The sequence below is a fragment of the Marmota monax genome, unplaced genomic scaffold (assembly GCF_021218885.2).
Source record: "Marmota monax isolate L192 unplaced genomic scaffold, Marmota_monax_Labrador192_F-V1.1 WCK01_AAM20220418_F8-fsc00041, whole genome shotgun sequence".
Lineage (NCBI taxonomy): Eukaryota > Metazoa > Chordata > Mammalia > Rodentia > Sciuridae > Marmota > Marmota monax.
The window spans coordinates 12,673,286-12,697,038 of NW_026695238.1; the positions used below are offsets into that span (position 1 = coordinate 12,673,286).

Consider the following 23,753-nt stretch of genomic DNA (forward strand, 5'->3'; position numbering starts at 1 on the left):
AAAGTAAACCACTGTGAAGAGAACTGTGGTAGCACATGGCCTATGACAAGGACATCTAACAGCCTGGGCTTAAGTTCCAGCTTTAACCTATCTGCCTTCCATTTTCCACCTGTAAAGTGAGACACCAACAATACCTAATTCTCACAGGGTGGTTGTGAGGATTCAAGAAATTCATACATGTAAGGCACCTGGAACATGCCACAGTTTTACCTCTTCCCTCCTCCTCCTTTTTTAGAGAGGAAGGCAGGGGCATTATTTACCTATGACCCTATCCTAAACAACACTGCAGTTCTTTAAAACTTGCTAAATTGGTCAATGTAAACCTAAACTGTTCTAAAAATTCTAACACATCAGATCTTGTATGGGGGAAAAAAAATGGGCTTGCATTCTTTAAATGCTAGTTTCTCTTAATAACCATTTTTCTAAGAAAACATCACTTAATAATCACTTGGGCTAGGGTTCGATCCTCAGCACCACATAAAGGTAAATAAATAAAATAAAGGTATTGTGTCTAATTACAACTAAAAAATATTAAAAAAAAAATAATTACCAATTTGGGAAACAAAAATGAAGCTCCTTACCAATCATCTCCCTGATTAAAAAAAAAAATAAAAAGCACTCTAAAACCCCAACCCTCTTCTGTATGCTCCTTTCTAACTCATGAAGACAACTGACACTCCCCCTTGATTCAGAAACACAATTGTTACTCTCCACTATCTACACTTTTTATGAAGAGAGCTTATTTAACAAAACACTGGTCTATGTTACCTGCCCAGATAGAAGCTATCTGGGACTGTGACACTTTTAAAACAAGACAACCTTATTTTCTTCTAATACCAGATACAGAACTGCTACTAATTTCAGATTGCACCAAATGACTTTTTAAATTTGTTAATATGTACATCAAAAAATATAGTAATGATATGAAACTTCAGATTATCCATGAGATATAACAGAGAAACCTCAACCTGTGCTCCCAAGAAAAGTGGACATTTACCAGGACCTTCGAAGAGACCTTTCTGAAATCTCTAGATATTCAGTCTATATAGTCAATAAACAAGGTTTTTATTTATCATTTGTTTGGAAGGATATTTTATTTGGAAATCAAGTTGTATGCTAATTACTTGCTGTTGTTATAGATTATTTGGCCTACTGTAAAACAGTACATTTCAGTTAGTATAAAAATATTATTAAACAATCTCTATTATAAAAGTTCAACATAAAACAACAACTGGTTCAATTACAAACCACTTATCAAAGACTGATCTTCCTAAAATAAAGAATTGATCCTCTTAACCACCTCTACTAAGCCTACCTGGGATTTATCCTGTTCCAGTCTTTTCTTCTGTCTGACAATGTCTTCTAGGTGATATACCGATCTGGCTACAACAGGGTCTATGTCAAACAAATCGTGTGATGTTAATGAAGTTTCTTGCCGTAGCATCCACTTATAAAAGGGTAAGCCGAGGGGAAGGTCCACCTGAAACAGAACATGCAAAACACTTAAACTGTCATAATGAGCTTCTGGAATTACCTCAAATCTCTTAGAGGTCATTTTAAAGGTCAAATAATGCCCAAGAAAGAAAATAATATAGGAACTGTTTTCTCCCATTATGTGAAATTGAATACTTCAATTCAGTGCCCTAATCATTTGCAAAGGAATTCACAATGATGAAGACTTCAGTAAACACTAGCACTAAAAAGGAAATCTTCCAATGGTGGACATATTCTCTATAATACGTTTTACATGACGGCCTGTGAAATACCAAAAGGTATTTAGAGGAATTTTACTCTATTTTGAGTCAAGTAAACTCAATTCCACTGTAGTTTGTATTACCAAATATTATGAAACAAGGGGTTTAAGTGAAGAACTCATTATATTTAACCAGAAAAACAATGGAACTTCTAAAATAACTGATAAATTGTCCATACTCATAAATGTAAGCTTGTGAATTTGACATCAGATGAAAACGTCTTACATATACTGATAAAGTATCTCAGAAATTGTGAGAAGAGGAAATGAAGAAAAGTCCAGAAATATTCAAACCTCCATGAATACTGATTGAGTTATTTTCATAAGAGCACATTAATGAAAATTTAACAAGGTTCAGCTATATGTTCATGTTTAAAATTAAAAATGCAATGTCAAACAATTTTTTAAATATAATTAATGTTATTAGTAATGTTGCCTGATTGTCTGAACCCTTGACTACTCAAGAAGTGGTTCACAGTGGAACTGGACATCCCCTAGATGCTGCTCTGAAACTGTCTTGGGCAGTCAGACAGTTCACTACTGTCCTACTGAATCAGAACTCACATTTTTAATAAAATCCCCACGCATCCATATGCACCTTAGAGTTTGAGAAGCAGTGCCGAAAATATAGCATTGAGTGCAGGGGACTAAGGTACTTTAACATAACACTGTACACCAAAATTGTAGAAAAACAAATAATCCTAAACTTACCAATCTGAAATCCATGATAGCCTTAGCCATTAATTTTCCTAAGAAGCGAAACTTCATCTTAACCTTTGCGATATGAGCTGGCTTAGCTGTCCTACCAAAGGGAAGCGCAAACAGGCCCTGGAGGTTTTGAATATACTTGGTCCCTTCTTGGCTTCCTGTAAAACGAGCAATTCACCAACTTCAGATGATATTTCCAAAACCAAACCAAATCAAACCAAACCAAAAACCTGGTAACTAAGAACACTTAAGAAATTCAGGGTTCTCAAAACTGGAGAGCAGATTACTGAGTAAGAGCAGATTAATGAATAAGTCCTCTAGAGCTGAAGGACCTTCCCTGTTTGGTTAATGAGAAAAATATAAATGCTAAAAGAAAGCAAGGGCAGAGAACATGGTTCAATAGAAATTAAAGATATTTCATAAACTGTAATTCCATTACCTGAATAACATACTCGCTGACTCACAGATTAAATTACCTTTTGGATTGCTAAGAGTTACTTCTTCACCTCTCCAGAGACCCAAGTCAGCTCTCTGTAGTTCCTGAGATACAAGTGCATAAAACTCCAGTGTAGGCCCAAGACCAGTACCAACCTACAAAAATGAAAGTAAAATGATTTCAGGATTTTATCTTTTAGGTTTTGGTTTTGTTTTGTTTTGGTACTAGGAGTTGAACCCAGGGGCACTTCACCAGGAAGCTACATCCCCAGCCCTTTTTATTTTGAGGCAGGATCTCACTAAGTTGCTGAGGCTGGCACTGAACGTAAAATCCTCCTGCCTTGATCTCCTGTAGTCACTGGGATTACAGGAGTATGTTACCATGCCTGGCCAACTGATTTCAAATTTTAGAAATTAAGGTTCTTTATTTCCCTCCCACCAGCCAATTTCTTGGCAACGTGGACACTAATGACAAACTAACTGTTTACCAGGATGCATTAGAGATTTTCCAAATGTCCTAATTGGACATTTCTTCAGTCCTGATAATCTGGAACATGAACTAGCAATCCTTCACACATTTCCTATTCCCATGGCCCCAATATTTTAGCCATACAGCTTTAAGTCTATATACTGATAAAAGTACTGATGGTAATGCCACAGCTGTATGTCTTGCTTTCAGGGAACACCACTGCATTGTCTGGGTATAAATGTCTTTCCCATTTTTCTCTTTGGTGAACTGTTATTCCAAATCTAACTCAAATATCACCTTCTCAGGAGGAGCTTCCTTGTCTGCTGCCAAATGGTATGTCCCCTTCATCTCAGGGGTTATATTTCAGCACTTATTGAAATACTTTACCAAAACTTAATTACATATTTACATATTTCACATGAAAATATATTTCAGTCACTTCGCATCTCCTATAGGTAGCCATTTAATAGAGGTTTAAGGAAATACAAATAAGGAAGGTCTGGATCCCTAGCACCCACAGGGCCAACAGCCTTGACAGGACACTTTTAAGTGCTTTTTAAGCCCCCACAGTATATTCAAGTTCCTAAGAGTTTTATCATCATTCACAATGGAGGGGAGGCCCCATCATACAAGATTTTAATCTGGTTTAGTGCCTGGGTAGTGGCATTTAAAAAATAAGCTCCAAAAGTATCCATGCAGCCTTGAATGAAGCCATTATTCCACAAGATGCATGAAATGAACATCCCTAGGGCAGTATTCACAGCCTCATCACTTCTTCATGTTCTAGCAAGATCCTACCAACTCAGATCATAAAGAAAAGACTGCAGCTAATGACAAGTTCACATCACAATTTATAGCCTAACTGAAATCTGTCAAGAAGGCTACATTTCACTTATAGTTTACGTGTAAACAAAAGGCACTATTTAAAAAAAAATAAACATGACTTTTATGAGACAATAGAGAGATGTGAACACTGGCTGGATATGTGATAATGTTAAGGAATTTTTATTATTTTTTAGATATGATAATGAATGGTAGTTTTATTTTTAAAAGCCTCTGTCTGCTAGAGATACAAACTGAAATATAAATTTATAGGTGGAACCACAGAGTGTCTGGACTTTGCTTTACTTTAACATGGAAGAGGAAGACATGGGTGGGAATGAGGATGGGGTGGGCTGGCCAAGGTGGATTAGAGGTAGATAGGGATTCATTAGACTCATATGTATGCTCAAAATTCTCCATAATATAAAATAAAGTCAAATCAGATCAGCTGCTTCCCTCCGCACCTTAGGCTGGCCAATACAGTACAGCCAAATGCCAGCCCACATGGCCAGGACCCCTCCTCCTCCAGGCTTCTCTCTCTGCTTCTCAAAAGCTCTCAGCTTCACCACTGTTCCTGTGACTGGAACTCTCTGGGCACCTCACCCTGTAGCTTCCCAAGTATCAGTGTGGACAACACAAAGGGCACTATTTACCTTATTACATTTACCCTTTTTTGGGCGGGTGAGGGGGACACCAGGGATTGAACCCAAGGGCACCCAACCACCGAGCAACATCCTCAGCCCTTTATTTTTTTTACTTTGAGACAGGGTCTAGCTAAGTTGCTTAGAGCCTCACTAAGCCTAGCTCTGAACCTGCAATCCTCCTGCCTCAGTCTCCCAAGCCACTGGGATTATGGGTGTGTGCTACCATGCCTGGCTATATTTACTTTAAAAAAAATGAAATAAAACAGATTAAAAGATTAAATGCAGTCACCAGAGTTAACTGATTTTCAAAACGGTGATCAGGTGGAACACGAAGATGACTTGATTAACCACCACCCCTCTGTTAGGATTCCACATTGGTAAATGGCATCACTAGTCATCCCACAAGGCAAGCTCCAATGGAAACCTTGCAGCCATTCTTGGCTCTCTTCTTCCTTGCTCCCCACAGTCCACACACTAAGCTCTGCTCTCAATAGTTTAAAATAATTGGCAACCTGACCCAACTGCCTTTTCTCTTATCTTGTCTACTGCTGGAGCCTTCTAAATGACTTCTGTAATGGCATTCCCAACCCAACACCCTATTCTCACAGGGCAAGACAGAACATTAGCAAACAGAAGCAACAGAAGCCCACAGCACTCCTTCACATCCTGATGCTTTCCTACCTTACCTGAAGCAAAATTCTCACTGTGGTCTGACATCCTATGATTTCTCTCCTGCTTCCTCCCAACATCTCTGACCACCGGCCTTCACTATTCTACCTTGACTCTACCCTTGCTCATGATGTTCTAATCACCCCCATTCTCCAACAGGCCAGGAATACTGCCTCACTATTGTGTGCCTCCGCCACCCCACCGTAGCCACTCTTCTCTCATATGGCACTCAAAAGTCACCTTATACTACCTTAACATCACTTGACCACACAGCCATACATGAATGTATGTCAGCCTTCCCAAAACAAAAGAAATACTCTATAACAATAGCAGCCTTGTATACTTCATTCTCCACTAAATCCAAGGCACTAGAGGAAAGAGGAGAGGGAAAGGAAGAAAAAGCAAAAAACCCTGCAGTAATACTTGGCATCCACCAGATGGGGTGCTTAAAAACTAGTTAATTCTTTCTCTTTTGGTATAAAATTATCCCATGTTAAGAAGTAGTCACTGATTCAATTAGTCTATTTCTTTCATCCAAATACTAAAACAGGCTTAACTTAAAACATTAAATCCCACGGGTGTAACTGAAGGTGCTTCCTTCATGAGTCTCCAGGGGAAGAAGGCCTAGGTGATAACTGCACAGGCAACACATGGCCCACCTGGGGCTACCCAGCACCCTGTAGATCACACAGACCTTTCTAGACAAAAATTTCTACCCAGTCTCTCTGTGAAAAAGGTAGCTACTTTGGTTTTGATTCATTTCTGTTTTTAAAGGAAGGAAACTCAGTAAGGCTCTAGAAACAAAAACATATAAAAGCTGACAACTTGCCTTCAAACCCAAGTCTTTTCCCCTCAAAAATACTTCCCGTACAACAGGCAATGTTCTACCTGATTTACATCTTCTAGATCATTAATCATTCTAACAATATGACAAGGTGGATGCTTGTATTATACCCATGGTTGAGATGAGGACAATGCTGAGTTTATGGAACTTGCCTAAATACACAGTAAGTAGACACACCAGGCTTCAATGTATGCCCCCAACCTTTCACCATCCCAAGGAGACCAAGTGCTTTGTAGACTTAAGTCCTAGGATCTGGGTGGCTTTTGAAGCCCAGAGATTGACTGATTCTTCCCTGGCTTACTTATCATTCCAATTAAAGATTCAAGTGATGTTGATGTGATATTTCAGATTAGAATTCTTCTGGAGTTAGTCATAAAATCTTCCTAAGTAATTTCTACAGCTGATAATGATTCACAGCTTCACAGCCCTATGCATCTTTGAAGCCAGTGCTTAAAGGATAGGGGGACCACCTCCTCCCCCAGTGAAGCCAGGTCCTGCAATAGGTAAGACCCATCAAGGAAGATCATAGAACCTTGATTTCTGCACCAGCATTTCAATCCTGGTCTTAGAACAGTCAGTGTGAGGCCATTCTGAGCTTGTTTATGTTTCATGTAAGATGCAATTTGAACAGAACCATGAAGGATGGAAAAGATATTCCTGGCGAGAGAAAAGTATGTTGGAATAAAAAAAAAATAGAAAGCATGTTTAAACAAAGCAAGCACACCAAGTTGGTTAGAGCAAAGGTTTTGTAGCATTTAAGTAAGAAACAAGAATATGTAAACATATAAGAACTATATCCTCTGAGCAAAAGCCAAGATGGGGAGGGATGGAAAACAAATGACACTTCCAGAGCAGAACTCACCAATTACCACCTCTCCCCATCTATGATTCAGCCCCACCTACTGCTGGAAGCCAGCGCCCCCCCCCCGCCGCCCCCCCCCATCACTCCACTAAGGTCTAACTGAACAGCTTACTTTCCCACAAGTCTTTCCCCACATCCCCATGACAGGACCCCTAGAGTATGAAAGCCTTATCACTTGGCACCCATACCACTCACTTGCCACACACCCTTTTGTGCTTTTGTCTTGTGCCTCCCCAGCTATTCTGTAATCTTTTGAGTGTGAAAATTCTGTAACATCCTGGATCACTAGCATGCTATATACTTCTCAGTGAACAACAACTTAAGTTTTAATTTTGGTGATTGAATGTTCAAGTTTTAATGAGGAGGAAAAAATGATGGGAAAGTCATGATTTAAACTACCTGGATATCTACAGACAATACTGTGGGTTAACTGTTAAATCTATCAGATAAAGTACTTACCATGTATTTCATAACTCTTCAGGTAAATGAACTCATCACAATTTTGAGATTGTACTACTACCCACTTTTTACAGATAAGGAAACTAAAGGGCAAAGCAGTCTGCTACTATAAATAATTAATTGGTAGGGGAAGTTCGTTAGTTTTAAACCATAAGACCTTCAGAGAACACAAAAGTCTCTTAGTTTTATTTTTATTATTTGTAGTTAAAATATACAAAAAAAAAAAAAAGGCATTACTTACTTAAAGCTTTTGGTGTACTGTCTTACCTAACAAAAAGCATCTCAAAAGACAAAGATTAGAAAGGAGGAAGTGAAGCCATCTTTATTCACAGACATCACGGCTGTCTACAATACAGGTCAGAAACCTACTGCTGGTGGTCGAATCACAGCTTTGTTGTGTTCTTGTAACGCTTGTTTTTGTAATGTTTGCATGCTAAGAATGACTGCTACATTTCTGAACAGTTAAAAAACATCTTGAATAGTATTTCAAGATGTGTGAAAATGATTTTTGAACTTCAAATTTTGTAACCACGAAGTTTAACTGGAACACAGCCAAGCTTATTCACTTATATATTGCCTTGTGACTTTTACAAGTCCATTGTGATAGATACCATAAGACCCCAAAATTTGAAATTATTACTATCTGGCATTTAACAGAAGTTTCCCAAGTCCTGGGTCTACAATAATCCTAAATGATCTGTTAAAAATAATAAAGTTTATGACTGTCACAGAAAACAAGATCAATATACAAAACTCAAATGTATTTCCATAAACCAACAACAAACTGAAAACTGAAATGAAAGAACAGTAATATTTTTAAACACCATTTTAAAAAGAAGTATTGAGAGAAATTCAACAAAACGCATGCAAAAAAGACTTTTAGACATGAAATTATAAAGTAATACAAAGAAAAATTAAAGACCTAAATAAGTGAATGGCTACACCATGTTCTTACATCAGAAGGAGCAGTACTATGACCAGGTCAATTCTCTCCAAAAAGATCAAAATTCAACAGAATCTAATCAGAACCCTGTCGATGTGTGTTTAGGCTTATTTAAAATTATGGAAACACTAAGAGTAACCAAAGCAACTGTGAAAGAGAAAAGAGAAATTGGAGGACTTACACTACCCAATTAAGATACTATATAAAGTTATATTAATCAAGATGGTACAGAATGACAGAAATGAATAGAACATCTAGAAAGAGACTCAAAAATTCATGTCATTTGATTTTCAACAGATGTGTGCTAAGGTAATTCATAGGGGAAAGAATGGTCTTTTCAATGAGCGATGCTAGTTAATAGTCTTGGGGAGGACAAAACCCTCAACCCTTAAAACCATATATAAAGTTAACTTAATGCATGGTTTAGAGGAGACGTTCTTAGAGTGAAAGAAAGGCATAAACCAGAAAAAGAAAACTGATAAGCTAGATTGGATAAAAATTAAAAACTTATACTGTTCCAAAAACACTCTGTAAGGAAATGAAAACTACTGCCACAAAATGAAAGACAATAACTGCACACTATTTATTTACCAAAGATTTGAATCCAGAAAAAGGAACAATGATAAAACAAAAAAACTAATGAAAACTTGGACAAAATTCTTGGGCACTTCTCCAAAGAAGATATATGGAGTGACCAAAAAGCAATAAAAAGGTCATCAATATCATTAACCATCAGGGAAATGCAAATTAAAGCCATAGTAAGTTATCACTATAAAACTCTAGAATACCAAGTATGAGTAAGCATGGGAAGCAACTAGAACTTATACATGTTTAATATTACTTATAAAATTAAAACATGTCTTACCAAATGACTTAGCAATTCAATTCTGAAAAATTTACCCAAAAGAACTAAAAATACATGTCTACAGAAGGACTTGAACACAATGTTCAAGTTAAATTTGAAAAGTACTCAAATGTACATCAACTGGTGATTAGTAAACATTATGGTACATCTGTATGATGGACTACTCTCAATAATAAAGAAAAATAAACTGATAAATGCATCAACATGGATCTCATAAGCATGATTGCCAAGTCAAAGAAAATCACACACATACTACATGACTGCATTTATTGAGCTGGCAACAAGCAAAATTTACAGGGTCAGAAAACAGACCAACACTGCTAGAACAGAGGATGGGAAGGGGAACTTATAGCAAAGTGATCTGATGAAACTTAGGGTAATGGCAGACGTTCATCCTGATGTGGTGGTTAGACTAGCCATCCACTAACTATTAGAATTATACAATTTGAAAGCGTACAATTTACTTTTATGTCTCAGATCCTTAAAATATCTGTTCATTTCACAAACTTTAAAGATTGCACAAATATGCTTTAATGTGGGAATGGGGATGAGGAGCATGTTTTAAATCACACACTGAACTTCTGAAAAAGAGAGCTTTGAACAAATCATTTAGGAGAAAATACAGCACATCTTAAGTTTTTTGCGTGAATTTCCTTCCCAATTGCCTTTCACAACTTCTTAGCATTAAGAAACTCGAATGACAAGTTATCCAGAGCACAAGTCAAGCTGAACACCATCACTACACTTATAAGCTCACCTCATTTTCATATTGGATTTCTAACATGGCCCGTGAGCTGCCAAGGTCCTGCATTACAGACTCAGCTTGTTTCAACAGCTCCTCTCTGTTCACAGTTCGCTACAAAGAAAGTACAGACATGAGCAAACCATTACACTCTACTGACAATGCACTTTAATCACTAGGTGGCATTTCCTGAAGGGCAAGAGAACCCAACTGTTAAAAATTATTTCTTTAAACGCACACTCTAGGAAAGGTTAAAAAGTAGTTATGTTGCTACAAACATCAACAGCATCCTGGCATATGTAAAGAAAAACTAGATTCAAATTTAGTAACTAATCTATCTACAGCCCATGATAAGTACAGAAAATTCAAGTTGGAGGAAAAAAGATCTCTGTAACCCTAACATCAATGCAATCCAGGGCTGCAGCCCTATGCATATTTATCCTTAGAAGATTGAAAAAAAAAAGGGGGGGGGGGGCATGGAGATGGCAGATGAGACAGGTAGTAAGCTGGAAACCTACTGGTTCTGACCTGCCATAGTCAGCATACTAAAGTTATGGCATCATCACCACTGTTTAGGAAATCCTGAGACAAATTAAAACAGAAATAACATGGTTTTAAGTACAATATCTTGTTTCCTTTGTTTCTCATCACAGACTCCTCCCACAGTCCTCAGAGACTTCTTTATGTAATGGCTAATAGGTCCTATGAGCATTTTGGAGATAAAACCTTTTGGAAGAGATACTTGAATCTTCAGCATAAAAGGGGAATGAACAGAAAAATAATAAGTAAAAGGCAGTGCTGGTCAGGGTGTAGGACTGGGTCTCGGCACTGTAATTCAGTCATGACTCTGGGAGTAAAGATTAAAAGTGCAGGAGACAAAGTCAGCAACACTAGAGCTGACTGGTACAGACAGTGGTTTGTTAACGAAGTGAAAAGGATCAATGGATCTGATTCAACAGACATAATTTGGTATGCCACCATTTCTAATATTCCCATGATTTTGAAAAGCTCATGTTGAGTATTTTGGGAGATACTTACTTTTTTTCTATCCAATCTAGGTGCAACTCTGCTATCTTGAGAATCAGACTGGTTAATTTCTGGGTTGGTATCAAGTAATCTTTGCATTGCCCGGTCCCGATCAAATGCAGTTACATAAAAAAGCATTTGCCGGGTATCAAAAGGAAAGAAAAATGGGCTGTAAAAAAAAATGCAATATAAATTTATTACCTGGATAAGAATGACAAGCCATTAAGTAATCTGTATTAGAAACAACTTCTCATATAATCAAAGTAATAATTATAAATAGAACCAATAAAGTAGTCTAAGCAAAATAATGAATTTCATTATTCTTGTTGAAGTTTTTTGAGTCAGGGTCTCACTATATTGCCCAAACTGTTTTCAAACTCCTGAGCTCAAGCAATCCTCATACCAGCCTCCTAAATAGATGAGACTACAGGCACACGACGCCTCACCCAGCTCTTGCTGAAATTTCTAAGTGCCAAGTGATACTAAATGGCCTAATATGAAACCTAAAATTTAACCTTAAATTCCAAAACTTACATCAAGTCTATCCAGGATCATCTTTAATCTTCCCCAAGGATTTCAGTAAATTTTAAAGACCACCACCACTTCATAAGGCTATCAATGCCCCGTGAAAAGTGAATTCAGCAAACCTACCCACCCCTACCCATGCCTCATAGACATAAATGACAGATTTACTACTTCATTATTTTTTCCTTCCAGCTTTGGTCTTTGTTTAACTCATCAAAACTGTCAAAGGCAGCAACTCATTTTCAAAGAATAAATGCTGCAGCACTACTGCACCAGGGTCTGGCCACCTCTTGATGTAGGTCTTGGGAGTTCCTGATATTGCTGTCAAGAGCACTCCCTATGCAAACTTAAATGTTCTGTATCAGATGTTCTGTCCAGTACAGCAGCCATGTAAAGATGTGGCTGATGCCACTGAAAAAAATCAATTTCTAATTTTATTTCACTGGAATAATTTCAATGTAAATAGCCACACTTGATGAGTGGCCACTGTATTTATCAGTGTAGCTTTACAGCCTCTGGATCAAATAGGTTCAAATAGAAGTAAGCAACTACACTTTTGGAGTCTTAATTTTATGATGGCAAAAGGTTTGACTTTTCTCTATCAAGTATCTTAAGTAGGTTTTTCCCATTTCACATATAATTTAGACACATACTTTCAGAGAGAACTAATACCAGCTGCAGCTTGACTAGTTTGTATGATAAAGCTATACTACTATGTAAGTTGTGATTAAATATAACAGTGTTAATAAAGAGATCCACTGAAGACAATGATTCTGTAATAAAATATATAAGACCAACTCAATTACATTCATAGGACCAGTAAAAAGTGACTGTCTTACCAGGTTTTTCCTAGCTCAGTAAGCCATGTTGGGATGTTTCCTGTCATGATTACTAAGGGATCTTGAAGCTGCCTGTTTGCTTTTGCTGTCAACTTACTGTTAATAAATTCACTAGTTGGAATAATCTCCTTGCACATCGCATTCTGTAAAATGTTAAAAACAAAAGTCTACATGTAGTAAAACATTAAGATTATATTTACAATTCCTTCCTTTATCACAAAACGTATGCATAGCACCTAGGTTTCACCTATGGGTTTCCAACATACAGCTTCTTACTAGACTGTCCTAATTTAAAGAATTCCTATGACACAATGCTGAAACTACCCTCAGCCCACTCCCATGAAGCCACAGGTACGAGCTCAGTAGAAGCCAACTCCTCCTCTCTCCCCTACATATTGTGTAAATATCAAAAGCAGCATGCAACTGCTACCCAACATTTTACTTGATATACACCATAACTTCAATAAATGAAAATTTGGCTAAATGTACTGAAAAAAATTTAGCTATTAAATTCAAGGTTAATTTTCATGTTTTAATTTAAGTTTATTAACTTATACCTAGAGAATATTTCCTAAAGCCAAGAGAACTAATCCAAGAATGTAATACAGGAAAAATAAAAGTGGGGACAAAGTTTCCATGAACAGGTATGTTGTACTTCACTAGGCTAGGATCCTTGCATTTAGCTAGCTGAATCACTGTTTCTAGGTTAACAAATTTATAACTGTACAAAACCCATGAGATAATAGGTCATGAATAACAGACCATAAGAACTTCATAGGTAACATTACTCACATCATACAAATAATACCAGTATCGACTGATGGCATGTAAAACTCTTAGAAGAAGGATCACGTCTAATGATGGGTCTTCAAAGGTTATATTTTCAGGTGGTGTGGGAATGAGGTAAACTTCTAAAGGATTTGATACTGATGGGCAAACTCCATCTAGAGAATAAAAGACCAAAATTTAAGTTTTAATTAAAGTTCCAACTATTAAGCCAGTGGATGCAGGGCTAAAACAGCAGTCAGAAGCTATGTCATTTAATTCTTGATCTTACTACTGGTAAGGTATCAAAACACAGTTACTTTCTCCTTTTCATCTTCTACATAAAATATCCAGGCTTATACCAATGCTCAATATAAAATAAAAATAAATAAACTCATTTACATCTCTCCTTTATACAACAAATAGCAGCTAACAATAAAAACAGACCTATTAAATCTAAGTGGTCTGTTAAGGAAATATCCTGAATTTTTCATATACAACTTAAAACTGTCACACAAGACAGATAAATATCCCCAAATTGTACTAGTAAAAGAGATTTAGTTACTTAATCCAAGGTTTAGGAGTATGAAGAGATTATGATAGTTCTTAAGTAGGATCTGCAGTACCTTTATTCTTAGATTTTAATAACTGCATTTAAAAAAAAATAAGGTCTGAAAATAGTGAAACAATTGTCATTTATTTTTACTAAGTGAAAAAATGAAAGATCCCAACATCATCACTCTATTAAAAAAAAAAAGACACTGGGGCTAGGGTTGTAGCTCAGTAGTAGAGCACTTGCCTAGCGTATGAGGCACTGGGTTCCATCCTCCACACCACATAAATATAAATAAATAAAATAAAAGTTATTCTGCCATCTACAACTAAAAATATTTTTTTTAATTATTTTTTTTTTTGGGGGGGGGGTGGTTTACTCAATCACTGAGCCACATCCCCAGCCCTATTTTGGATTTTATTTAGAGACAGGGTCTCACTGAGCTTCTTAGGGTTTTACTGTTGCTGAAGTTGGCTTTGAACCTTCTATCTTCTTGTCTCAAGATAGCCTCCCCAGCCCCTGGGATTACAGGTGTGCACCACTGCACCCAGCTAAAAAAAAAGACATTTTTATTTAAAGACCAAGAAAAACACCATACCATTTCAAAATTAAGAGGTCCCTCCATTCTCTCCCCCACCTCTGGTACCAGGAACTGAATTCAGGGGCCACTGAGCCACATCCCAGCAACTTTTATTTTTTGTTTGGAAACAGGGTCTCATTAAATTGCTGAGGCTTGGGCTGGGGATATAGCTCAGCTGGTAGAGTGCTTGCCTCAAATGCATAAGACCCTGGGTTCAATCCCCAGCACCAAAAAAAAAAAAAAAAAATTTGCTGACGCTGGCTTTGAACTTGAAATCCTCCTACTTCAGCCTCCCGACCTGCTAGGATTACAGTAATGTGCCACCATGCCTGGCTTTTAAAGAGCCTTTAAATAGAACAAACTTAGTTTTATGAAAAAATATTACTATAATGCTCTTATTTCCTTGGACCAGAGAAACCAGTATCTGAAAATTACTGTAATGGGATTGGCTCCATGTTAGGCTATGTTACTTAACTCTAAGGTATTCTTACCATCATATAAAATATGGTGAGAGTAGGGTGTCAAATTATAGTAGTACTACTACAAGGGAAAATAAGTCACATGGGAAGTGACTGTGCTTCATTCTGTAGCCATTATATCATGTCATTCACTTTTTAGTCTTTCTACCAAAACCAGTCACCAGTCTCTTCTTTAGTGAGTATGTTCTACTAGTGAAATTTGCTTCACCCTTCATGAAATAACAAGTTTTTTTGGATACTTCTCATTTTCTATATAGTGAAGTCAAGGATTTGATTCAAACCAATCAAACCATTTGTAGTAATTCATTTTAAACTATATTCAATAAGACTTTACTAGGTATATTTCACAAATATTTAAAACCATGAACACAAGAAGACTCCTTTCCCCTTTATGCATCATCTTACCATGCCACAACTCATCATGCTTTTTTGCATTTCTAGGGGAAGTTTTTGTTGGAGCTGTTTGGGCTCTTCCTCTTTTACCACCAACACAATCTTTATTACTTTCTTCATCTTCTCTCACAGGTTTATACCTAAAATGATAAGGCGGTATGTAAAACAAATGTAGATTTTAAAACTGCAAATTATTCCTCAAAACCAAACAGAGTTCCCTGAACCCTGTGAAGTCTATGTTGTCTCCCTGTAGTTTGGATTTAGAGAATTACCAGTGGGATGGCTTCCTAGAAGAGACCACATTTACCACCTTCCTAGGAGAGGCCACCTGAGATCTCCAAGAGTGGCTCTGGAAGAATGTCTCTCTTCAAATATAAGTAGTCATACTAACAGGCAATGCAGCAAGCTATATCCAAATGCCTCTCTGAAGTCAAAGATGCCAAACTTCCTATTACCTAATGGAATATCACCTTATGGAAACATTTTTGTATCAATTAAAGAACTGAGATACATCTAGAAAGGTAAACTGTTATTTATTATTGCCCTTGAATAAGTTTTTTAATAGACTGAATGAGGAAGCTACATACACACACATATGTGCACATGATTACTTGAAGTGGCTTTTCATAATTAAAACATATAACTTAAGGTACTCTTTTCCTTACAAAAGCCCACCATGACTTTAATATGAGTTCCAACACATCTGAACAGTTTTCAAAGTTCATAAAATACCAAGAAATAATTTTCACACTTGCCATATTGTATGAGTCTTTGTCCAAATACCAGCTCTCCCTAGAGGATTGCTCTCATCATCCGTGGACTCCCTTTCATCTTCAGCCTGTATACTGAATTGCCGTACTGCCTGATACACAGTCATGTTATATGGTAGCAAATGTTCTCCAATGTAAAACTGTAGCCTGTGTCTTACATTTCCTGAATTTAAGAACTGAGCAGCCTGAATAAAGCAAAGGAAAATCCATTTAAGCTATAGGTACTGCCTTTGTACAGTAGACCACCCTGATCTGTGAGAGTTACATTCTAGGCTCCTCAGTGGATGTTTGAAATAGCAGACAGTATTGAAGCCCCCATATAGGCCAAGGATCCTTTTTCGGAAATGCTTGGGATCAGAAATATTTCAGGTTTGATTTTTTTTTTTCCTTCAAATCTAGGGATATTTTCATATATATCACAAGTTATCTTGGGAGTGGGATCAAAGTCAAAACAGGAAATTCAAGTTTGTTTTATATGCACTTTATACACATAGCCTCGAAATTATATTTTCACAATTCATTTTGACTATAACCTGAGCCATGATGTCCAGTACAGAATTTTCCACTTGTGATATCATGTTGGTGCTCAACGTTTCAGACTTTGGATTTTCAAATTAGAAATGCTTAATCTGTATGTACCACATTTACTCCTATATACACATAACTATGATAAAGTTTAATTTATAAACCAGGTACACAGTAAGAGATTAATAATAAAATATAACTATCACAATATACTGTGGTAAAAGTTATATGAAAGTTACTTAAAACTTATGAATTATTTCTGGAATTTTCCACATTATGTTTTCAGACAGTGGTTGACAATGGTTAACTACTGTATTATACAACATGATGGGACTAGTTATCTTACCAGAGACTCGTCTATTTCCTCATCTGATCCATCATCATCGCTGTCTTCATCATCTTCTCTTACTCTTCCATACCCTAAATACAAAAGAAGAATGTTAAAAGTCTAATAATTTTACTGGGTGAAAGAAAAGCCTATATGTACTATTAAATTGATATTTTTTTAAGAAAAAAAATGTTCATATCATAGTCTGAGCTATAAAACAGAAAGAGCTAAGAAAATTCTCAAACACAAAATGACCTTTCTATTGCATTCCAACATGAAAAATTAGTTCTTCTCAATTAAGCAGTCAACCCCTAATAAGCACAACATATGCCTATAATAAGAAATGGCTGGGGTATGTCTCTGTGATAGAGTGCTTGCCTAGTGTTCACAAGGCCCAGGTTCTATGCCCAGCACTGCAAAACAGGAAAAAAGGGGGCTGGTTGAAAGAAGCAACACAAGTTGCTATTATCTAAATTTTATCAGAAGCAGCATTAAATATGGAAATAGTGTGCATCTCTCTCTCACTACTAATTCCATCTCAAATACACAGATACACAAATGCATATATGAAAAGTACCTCTAACTACAAGGTATCTCTCAATAGCTTGTACCAAAGCCAGGGGGTCGATCTTGACAGGTCCACCCTTCCACTGCTTCACATTTGCACAGTCAGGATGTCTTTGTAATTGGCATTTCAACTGATGTGTGTTGAAAAATTTTAAAGCCTGTGATCCTCTGTTGAGAGAAAAGCTCAAAATAATTTATGAAAAAAAGTTATTCTATTATTTTCCATAATTGATACACATTAATTCAAATAAAAAGTAATATATTCATTTTCCTAGAGCATAAAAAAGCACTTATAGTTCCATAAATGAGAAAGCCAATAAAGCAAGTTATTATAGTAAAAGCTACTAAGAAGTAAAAAAGATGAGTGTGTATGCACACATCAACATTCAATTTGTCCTACCATGAATCCATGTGAGCAGAAATACCACACCATGGATATTTGGTTGTACCTCTGAAATTAAAATTTAACTATTTGAGCATACCCACTTGTATAATATTCTGTCCTTTCATATTAAATTCCATTTAAAAAAAATAGAAACTTCTGTTTTTGCTGCCAAAGATTTCAGCTATGAAGTTATTTTAAAAACTAACCTTTGAAATTTATTTTACCATATACTCTAGAATGAAAACAGTTAAAGCTACTGCACTTAACATCTGGTAATGATGCTTAATATCTCATTTCTGAAAAGTTCTGTCCCATTTCCACTAGGCAAGAGTTAGATAAACAAACTTAAAGTTTAAGATTATATAAAAGCAAATAGAAGTATAATAATCTATTATATACATATTAAGCATACATATTTCATACAAATTTTCAACAGAAATGAAAAGCTTCATGGTTTTCTTAAGCAGAGCTGAAAATATCCTTTTATGTCGTAGTTATTGCAGGACAGTATAATGATCCAAAATGAATACATCACACTACATTTTAACTTTCAAAGGCAGTAAACAACCCTAGTCTATGCTTTGATAGCTTTATTTAAAAATATGTGCTTTTTGGTCAATCAAAAGTTCTCAAATGTTTTTAAAACACCTCAGACTGTGGGTTTTAGAATGAAACAGATTTCTTATTTTCAATCACAATATTCCATGATGTCTGTAACATTCCATAACACACAACATATTAACTTTTACAATCAATTCTTTCTGTAATCCCACATTCTTAAATCTACATCATAGAAAAAAAAAACCCCAGCAATTTCTGTCAATGAAACTTCTAAATTACACTTACTTGTTAAAACCCATCAAAATATAAGGTTATGACAACTTATATATGGAATCAGACTATGTAAATATTTTATTATTCATATCCACAAAATTCCTGCAGAGGCTTTATATATTAAGGTATATCAATTTAAGGAAAACTAAGTTTCTTACAAAAGTTGCCAACAGTCACTGGTTTCCATACTTTTAAAATATCAGACTTAAGACACATGGTATAATCTTAAAGATAAAAAGCATTCGATTCTTTGATACTCAGTTTCTTCAGTCATTACAGAAGAATATTCTTCAGGCAGACCAAGACTTTACCAGACCCCTTGCCACTTTACCTTAAAATAACCACCAAACTTCCAGTGGCAAGGGCATACCCAAGCAATGGTCCTTACCTGCCGCCTGTCCCATTTCCACTAGGGAAATCATGCACTTTGACTGGAAATTGTTCCATCTGGCTGAGGCAGTTGTTCATCTTGTGAACTAATGCCAGCAAAGGTGCATTACCCACTGGTTCTACTCTTCCAATGGGCTCTTCTCCAGGAAGCTAAAGTTATAAATAAACCATTGGTTAAGTGAGGTCTTTTGAGAATAGAATACTACTCCCAACAAGAAAATTTAATAAACAGTTTTAGGAAAAAGAATTATTCTACTTATTTTTATCTTCTTCCTCAAGCATGGCATAAAACATCCAATGGCGTCATGTTATCTATTTAATCTCCAATAAGCATCAACTGTGCATTAGGTAGTCCCATAAATTAAAATAATAAAAGCAGTTTCAAATGCTTGTGAGCACTATAAGGGCATGGTTAAAGAGTTCTGCTAATACAAAAGAGTAACCTGTAGGCCCAATACCCAGATAATCCATAAAGAAACTTCCTGAGGGAATGCTTCTCTAAGGCACCTATAAACAGGAGAAAGTTAAATTAAGAGAATTCAAATGTAGTAAGTGAGTGAAGAGCGGGGAGCCAGCCTGTGGTTCCTGGATGTACAATCTACATTATAAAATGATGAAGGAGTACCCTTGAATGGAACTGCTAGGACTGTTTTATGTACAAAATGGAAATATTTTATAGCCTGTTTTATGGCCATAGTTACACTATATCTACCTACTTTCCTAAAAGTAGATATTGAAAACTAAAACAAATGTTGAGAAGAAAAAATATTCAGAGGTAAGAGATTAATGGCTTATCTTATAGGTGGGAGACAACACCTCAAGGTACCATGACCAGGGCTGGGATTGTGGCTCAGTGGTAGAGTGCTCGCCTAGCATGTGCAAGACCCTGGGTTCGATCCTCAGCACCACATAAAAATAAATAAAATACTGTGTCTAACTATAACTGGAGAAAAAAAGATACCATAACCACACAAATTAAATGGGCTTCATTAAAATCACCATTTCACTGATTTACTCTTTACTTTGATACATAGCAATTCAAGGAGCCCAAATGCATTATAGCAAGGCAGAAACTTTGCCTTGATATCCTGACTAACATCTACTATAAATTTTATTACTGGGATGAAAAAACATGCATTAGTGAATACTGACTCTGATATTGAGATACACAAACATTATTAGACAACTTACTGGAGAAGAAAAAAATACATGAAGGAATCTCTTTAATCTGATCTCTCTGCTCACAGCATCCTTTTCACTTTTAGATGTCAAATATAGCAACAGCTGCTTCACAAATCCACTATGCTGGATTTCAAATGACGAAACATCTGATTCTGAGACTATGCTACGGATTTCTACAAGGCACTCAGCTCCACCATCCACCTGGGGGGGGGGGGGGAGAAGAGTTGTGAATAGTATTTCTATATTGACTTAAACAACACTTATTAACACAAAATTCACATTTCCCCAGAGGGAAATAAATATATTCTCAATACCTTTTAAAAAGAAGGATAAAGCTAGGGGCAATGATGCACAACTGTAATCCAGTAAGAGGCAGGATTACAAGTTTGAGGCCAACCTCAGCAACTTAGTGAGACCTGCCTCAAAATTTGCAAAAAAAACTACATTAAAAGGGCAGTGGGGGTGGAGGTGGTTGTGGCTAGCAGCAGAGCGACTGCCCAGCACATTCAAGGCCCTGAGTTCAATCCTCAGCACAACATAAAAGTAAATAAAGGTATTGTATCCAACTACAACTAAAAAAAAATAAATATATTTTTAAAAGGGGGTGAGGGATGTAGAGCCCTAAGAGGTCAAGGGAATGTTACATTCTTAATAAATCCATGAAAAATAGAATCTAATACCAAGACACACAGAATGTTATATATTACACGAAAAAGAAAATCTGTTCAAAATAACAAGGGAAAAAAAAGATCTACTTATTTAACCAATGTCATTTTCTTTAAAGAGAAGAAAGAATATAAATTGAAAATTAAGAGGATATAATACCAGAAGGAAAAGATGACCCAAGAATACAAAATATGACTTCAAGTTAACACACTCAAAATCCTAAAGTAATGGATAATTTCTTAGAAAAATTAAACCAAAGTTGCTCAAAGTACATAAACACACCCCTCCATCCCCAAAAAAAACCCCTCAAAAAAAAAACCCATCATATGAAATGTACAAGGATTGTTAAGCCTCTGCCCCCTCCAACATTATGAGATCCCAGGTGGAGACCAGCCAACTTTATTATTATCAGTTCAAAAAGGTTTAGAAAAGATATATGCTTGAGGAACATTTCTGAAATTTCTTCATTTATCAAGAAATAATGGAATGTGAAGAAAAGAAAGTGAAAGATTAACTTTCTACTACATTTCATGACAAGATGATGAATCACAACAGTCAAGAGACAAGTAAAAGAAATGTTAGTACTAAAGATAAATATTTGATTTAAAAAAAAAATAGACCTATGATAGCTAAATCCACAGAAAGGGAGAGTCATCAAGAAAAGAAATAGCAAGAATAAAAAGATCCTGGAAGAGACATGATACCTGGAGGTTGAGTTGTTCAGTTGCAGCACAAAGTCTCTGAAGGACATTCAGTGCAGGGTTGCTTCCATCCATATTCTCAGAACTAAAATAACGCTCTACAAATTTATGTGCCTGCTCCTTAATCCAACCTTTAATTTTTTCTCTACAAGGAAAAGGGAGATATTAAATTCTCAGTGTTTATACTATGACTTTTGATCGAAAGAAAGTAAATAACCACATTTAAAACGCTTTCTGGCCTAGGCTCAGATGAATAAATTCAGGTTCCATAGTAACCAAATTGTTTCACTTTGAGGTACTTAAAATACATTTTAGGTCATTACTTGAACAGTAAACAAGATATTCTAATTTCTTGTTACTCTACTAAGGTAATGATTTCCTAAGTGTTTATCAAAATGAAATTTTACATGGTTGTTTCCTAAAGTACAGACATACCCAAGGTGTCCTTTACTTGTGTTCCCTGGAGAGCTGAAGTAAAAAACTATTGAGAAACACGTACCCTGTAGATGTGTGATAAGGTATGACAAAAAGATCTGGATTTTAAATTATAAGTGCTGGTGGTTTCAGAAATATATTTGCTTAATTATTTTTATTAACTGAAATTCAGGAAAAAAAAACTAAAAATCACCACTTTTTTTAAAAGTGTGTATATTTTCTCAATGCCATTTATTGAAATTTCTCATTTGCAGAGAAAGTTATACGTTGGTATTCTACATTCAGAGCCAAAAAACAAAACAAAACAAAACAAAAAACTCCCAAAGACCTCAAAAGCTAATTTGTAAATTAGTATGAAATAGATTAGCTGACAGTTCCAAGTTCTTTAAAAAAAAAAAAAAAAGGCTCTCCTCCAAATCTTTGCATTTGATTGAAATGGGAAGAAAATTTCTGTCATAAAAACATGTGTGGACAGAAAATACCAGCTTTTCCTTCTCTAAAAAAAAACGAAGGGAAAGTTTCCATTTGGAACATAATTTGGTTTTGAATATATATTACATTTTAAAACTCAAGCTGGGAGTAAGATGCAATGTAGGAAAAAGCCAGATGCAGGGTTCATGAATTGAGAATATACCTCATCCTTGAGCTATGCCACTTCTGAGAACAAATTAAAGTTCTGTGTCCACGCATCATCTCCACACAATAAATGTGCTGAATGAAACAATGTTAAGGTTTCTGATATAAAATAGAAGCAAAACAGAATTAATCCCCCCCCACTTCACCTATTATTGGATATTGTGTCCTTTGAGGCAGCTCTGGCAAGACCACTAACTCCTGCAGTTCGAGCGGGCTCAATGTTGTTACTGTTGGACTGTGCGCTTAACCTTCCCCATGTTTTTGGATTCAAGCTTGCCAGGAAAGATGATTTAGGTGACTGAGTAGTAGTGGGGCTTTTAGCTATGAAAAGAAAAAGAACAGTTAAGTAATTTTAGCATAATTAATGAGAACCACAGAGTTTAAGACTCACCGCCCTAATGCATTAATTAATAAAAGAACTAACATCACTGGGTCTTCAGACTCGGTATTTACTACCTCTTCTTGCCCCTACAGTTTCCACAAAGGAATTACCTTGATTGTCTACTTTGTCATCATCTCTTGGAGGTGAGTACTTTGGCCTTCTTGGCCCTCGTTTTGGCAGTCGTTTTCTCTTTAGAACATCACTTAATCGACTAATATGGAAAAATACGGGATAAGTTTAGTAATCACCACTAAAACAGGAAGCTAAAATAGCAAAAATAATGAATCACAAAATATTACACTGAAATAGGGTAACTTTCATTTAGTGATTATTTAATAATGCTGACTCTGTACCAGTCATGTTCAAACAGGTATTGATAAAAGAACTGATTAATAAGGACTAAAAATAAAAACTAGAATATCTGATTAATCCTCTATGTGTTCAGCTTTATTTTCAAATGTGGTGTATAAAGTATATAAAACAAATATATAAGAGCCAAATTAGTAAAAGTTGTGTGAAGAGCAGTCAAATATGAGTACTAAATTTCTTCCTAATCTACATGATAACAATTAAAATA

General features: G+C 35.9%; 1 protein-coding gene across 18 annotated transcripts in view; it reads right to left on the minus strand.

The window, feature by feature from the left end:
- Trip12 (thyroid hormone receptor interactor 12) overlaps nt 1–23,753 on the minus strand; it is a 145,469-nt gene that overhangs the window by 7,831 nt on the left and 113,885 nt on the right. For 13 of the 18 annotated variants that reach the window (XM_046439938.2, XM_058577467.1, XM_046439945.2 and 10 more), the window contains 16 exons: nt 23,287–23,387; nt 22,941–23,115; nt 21,727–21,868; nt 20,366–20,557; nt 19,173–19,324; nt 17,576–17,748; nt 17,017–17,090; nt 16,131–16,330; nt 15,388–15,515; nt 13,398–13,549; nt 12,606–12,748; nt 11,254–11,410; nt 10,231–10,329; nt 2,938–3,052; nt 2,465–2,619; nt 1,316–1,480 (listed from right to left, as the gene is read on the minus strand). In XM_046439938.2, the coding sequence (XP_046295894.1) occupies nt 1,316–1,480; nt 2,465–2,619; nt 2,938–3,052; nt 10,231–10,329; nt 11,254–11,410; nt 12,606–12,748; nt 13,398–13,549; nt 15,388–15,515; nt 16,131–16,330; nt 17,017–17,090; nt 17,576–17,748; nt 19,173–19,324; nt 20,366–20,557; nt 21,727–21,868; nt 22,941–23,115; nt 23,287–23,387 (2,323 nt within the window). The remainder of the gene's footprint in view (nt 1–1,315; nt 1,481–2,464; nt 2,620–2,937; nt 3,053–10,230; nt 10,330–11,253; nt 11,411–12,605; nt 12,749–13,397; nt 13,550–15,387; nt 15,516–16,130; nt 16,331–17,016; nt 17,091–17,575; nt 17,749–19,172; nt 19,325–20,365; nt 20,558–21,726; nt 21,869–22,940; nt 23,116–23,286; nt 23,388–23,753) is intronic. The other 5 variants (XM_046439951.2, XM_046439946.2, XM_046439940.2 and 2 more) reach the window with 1 other exon arrangement.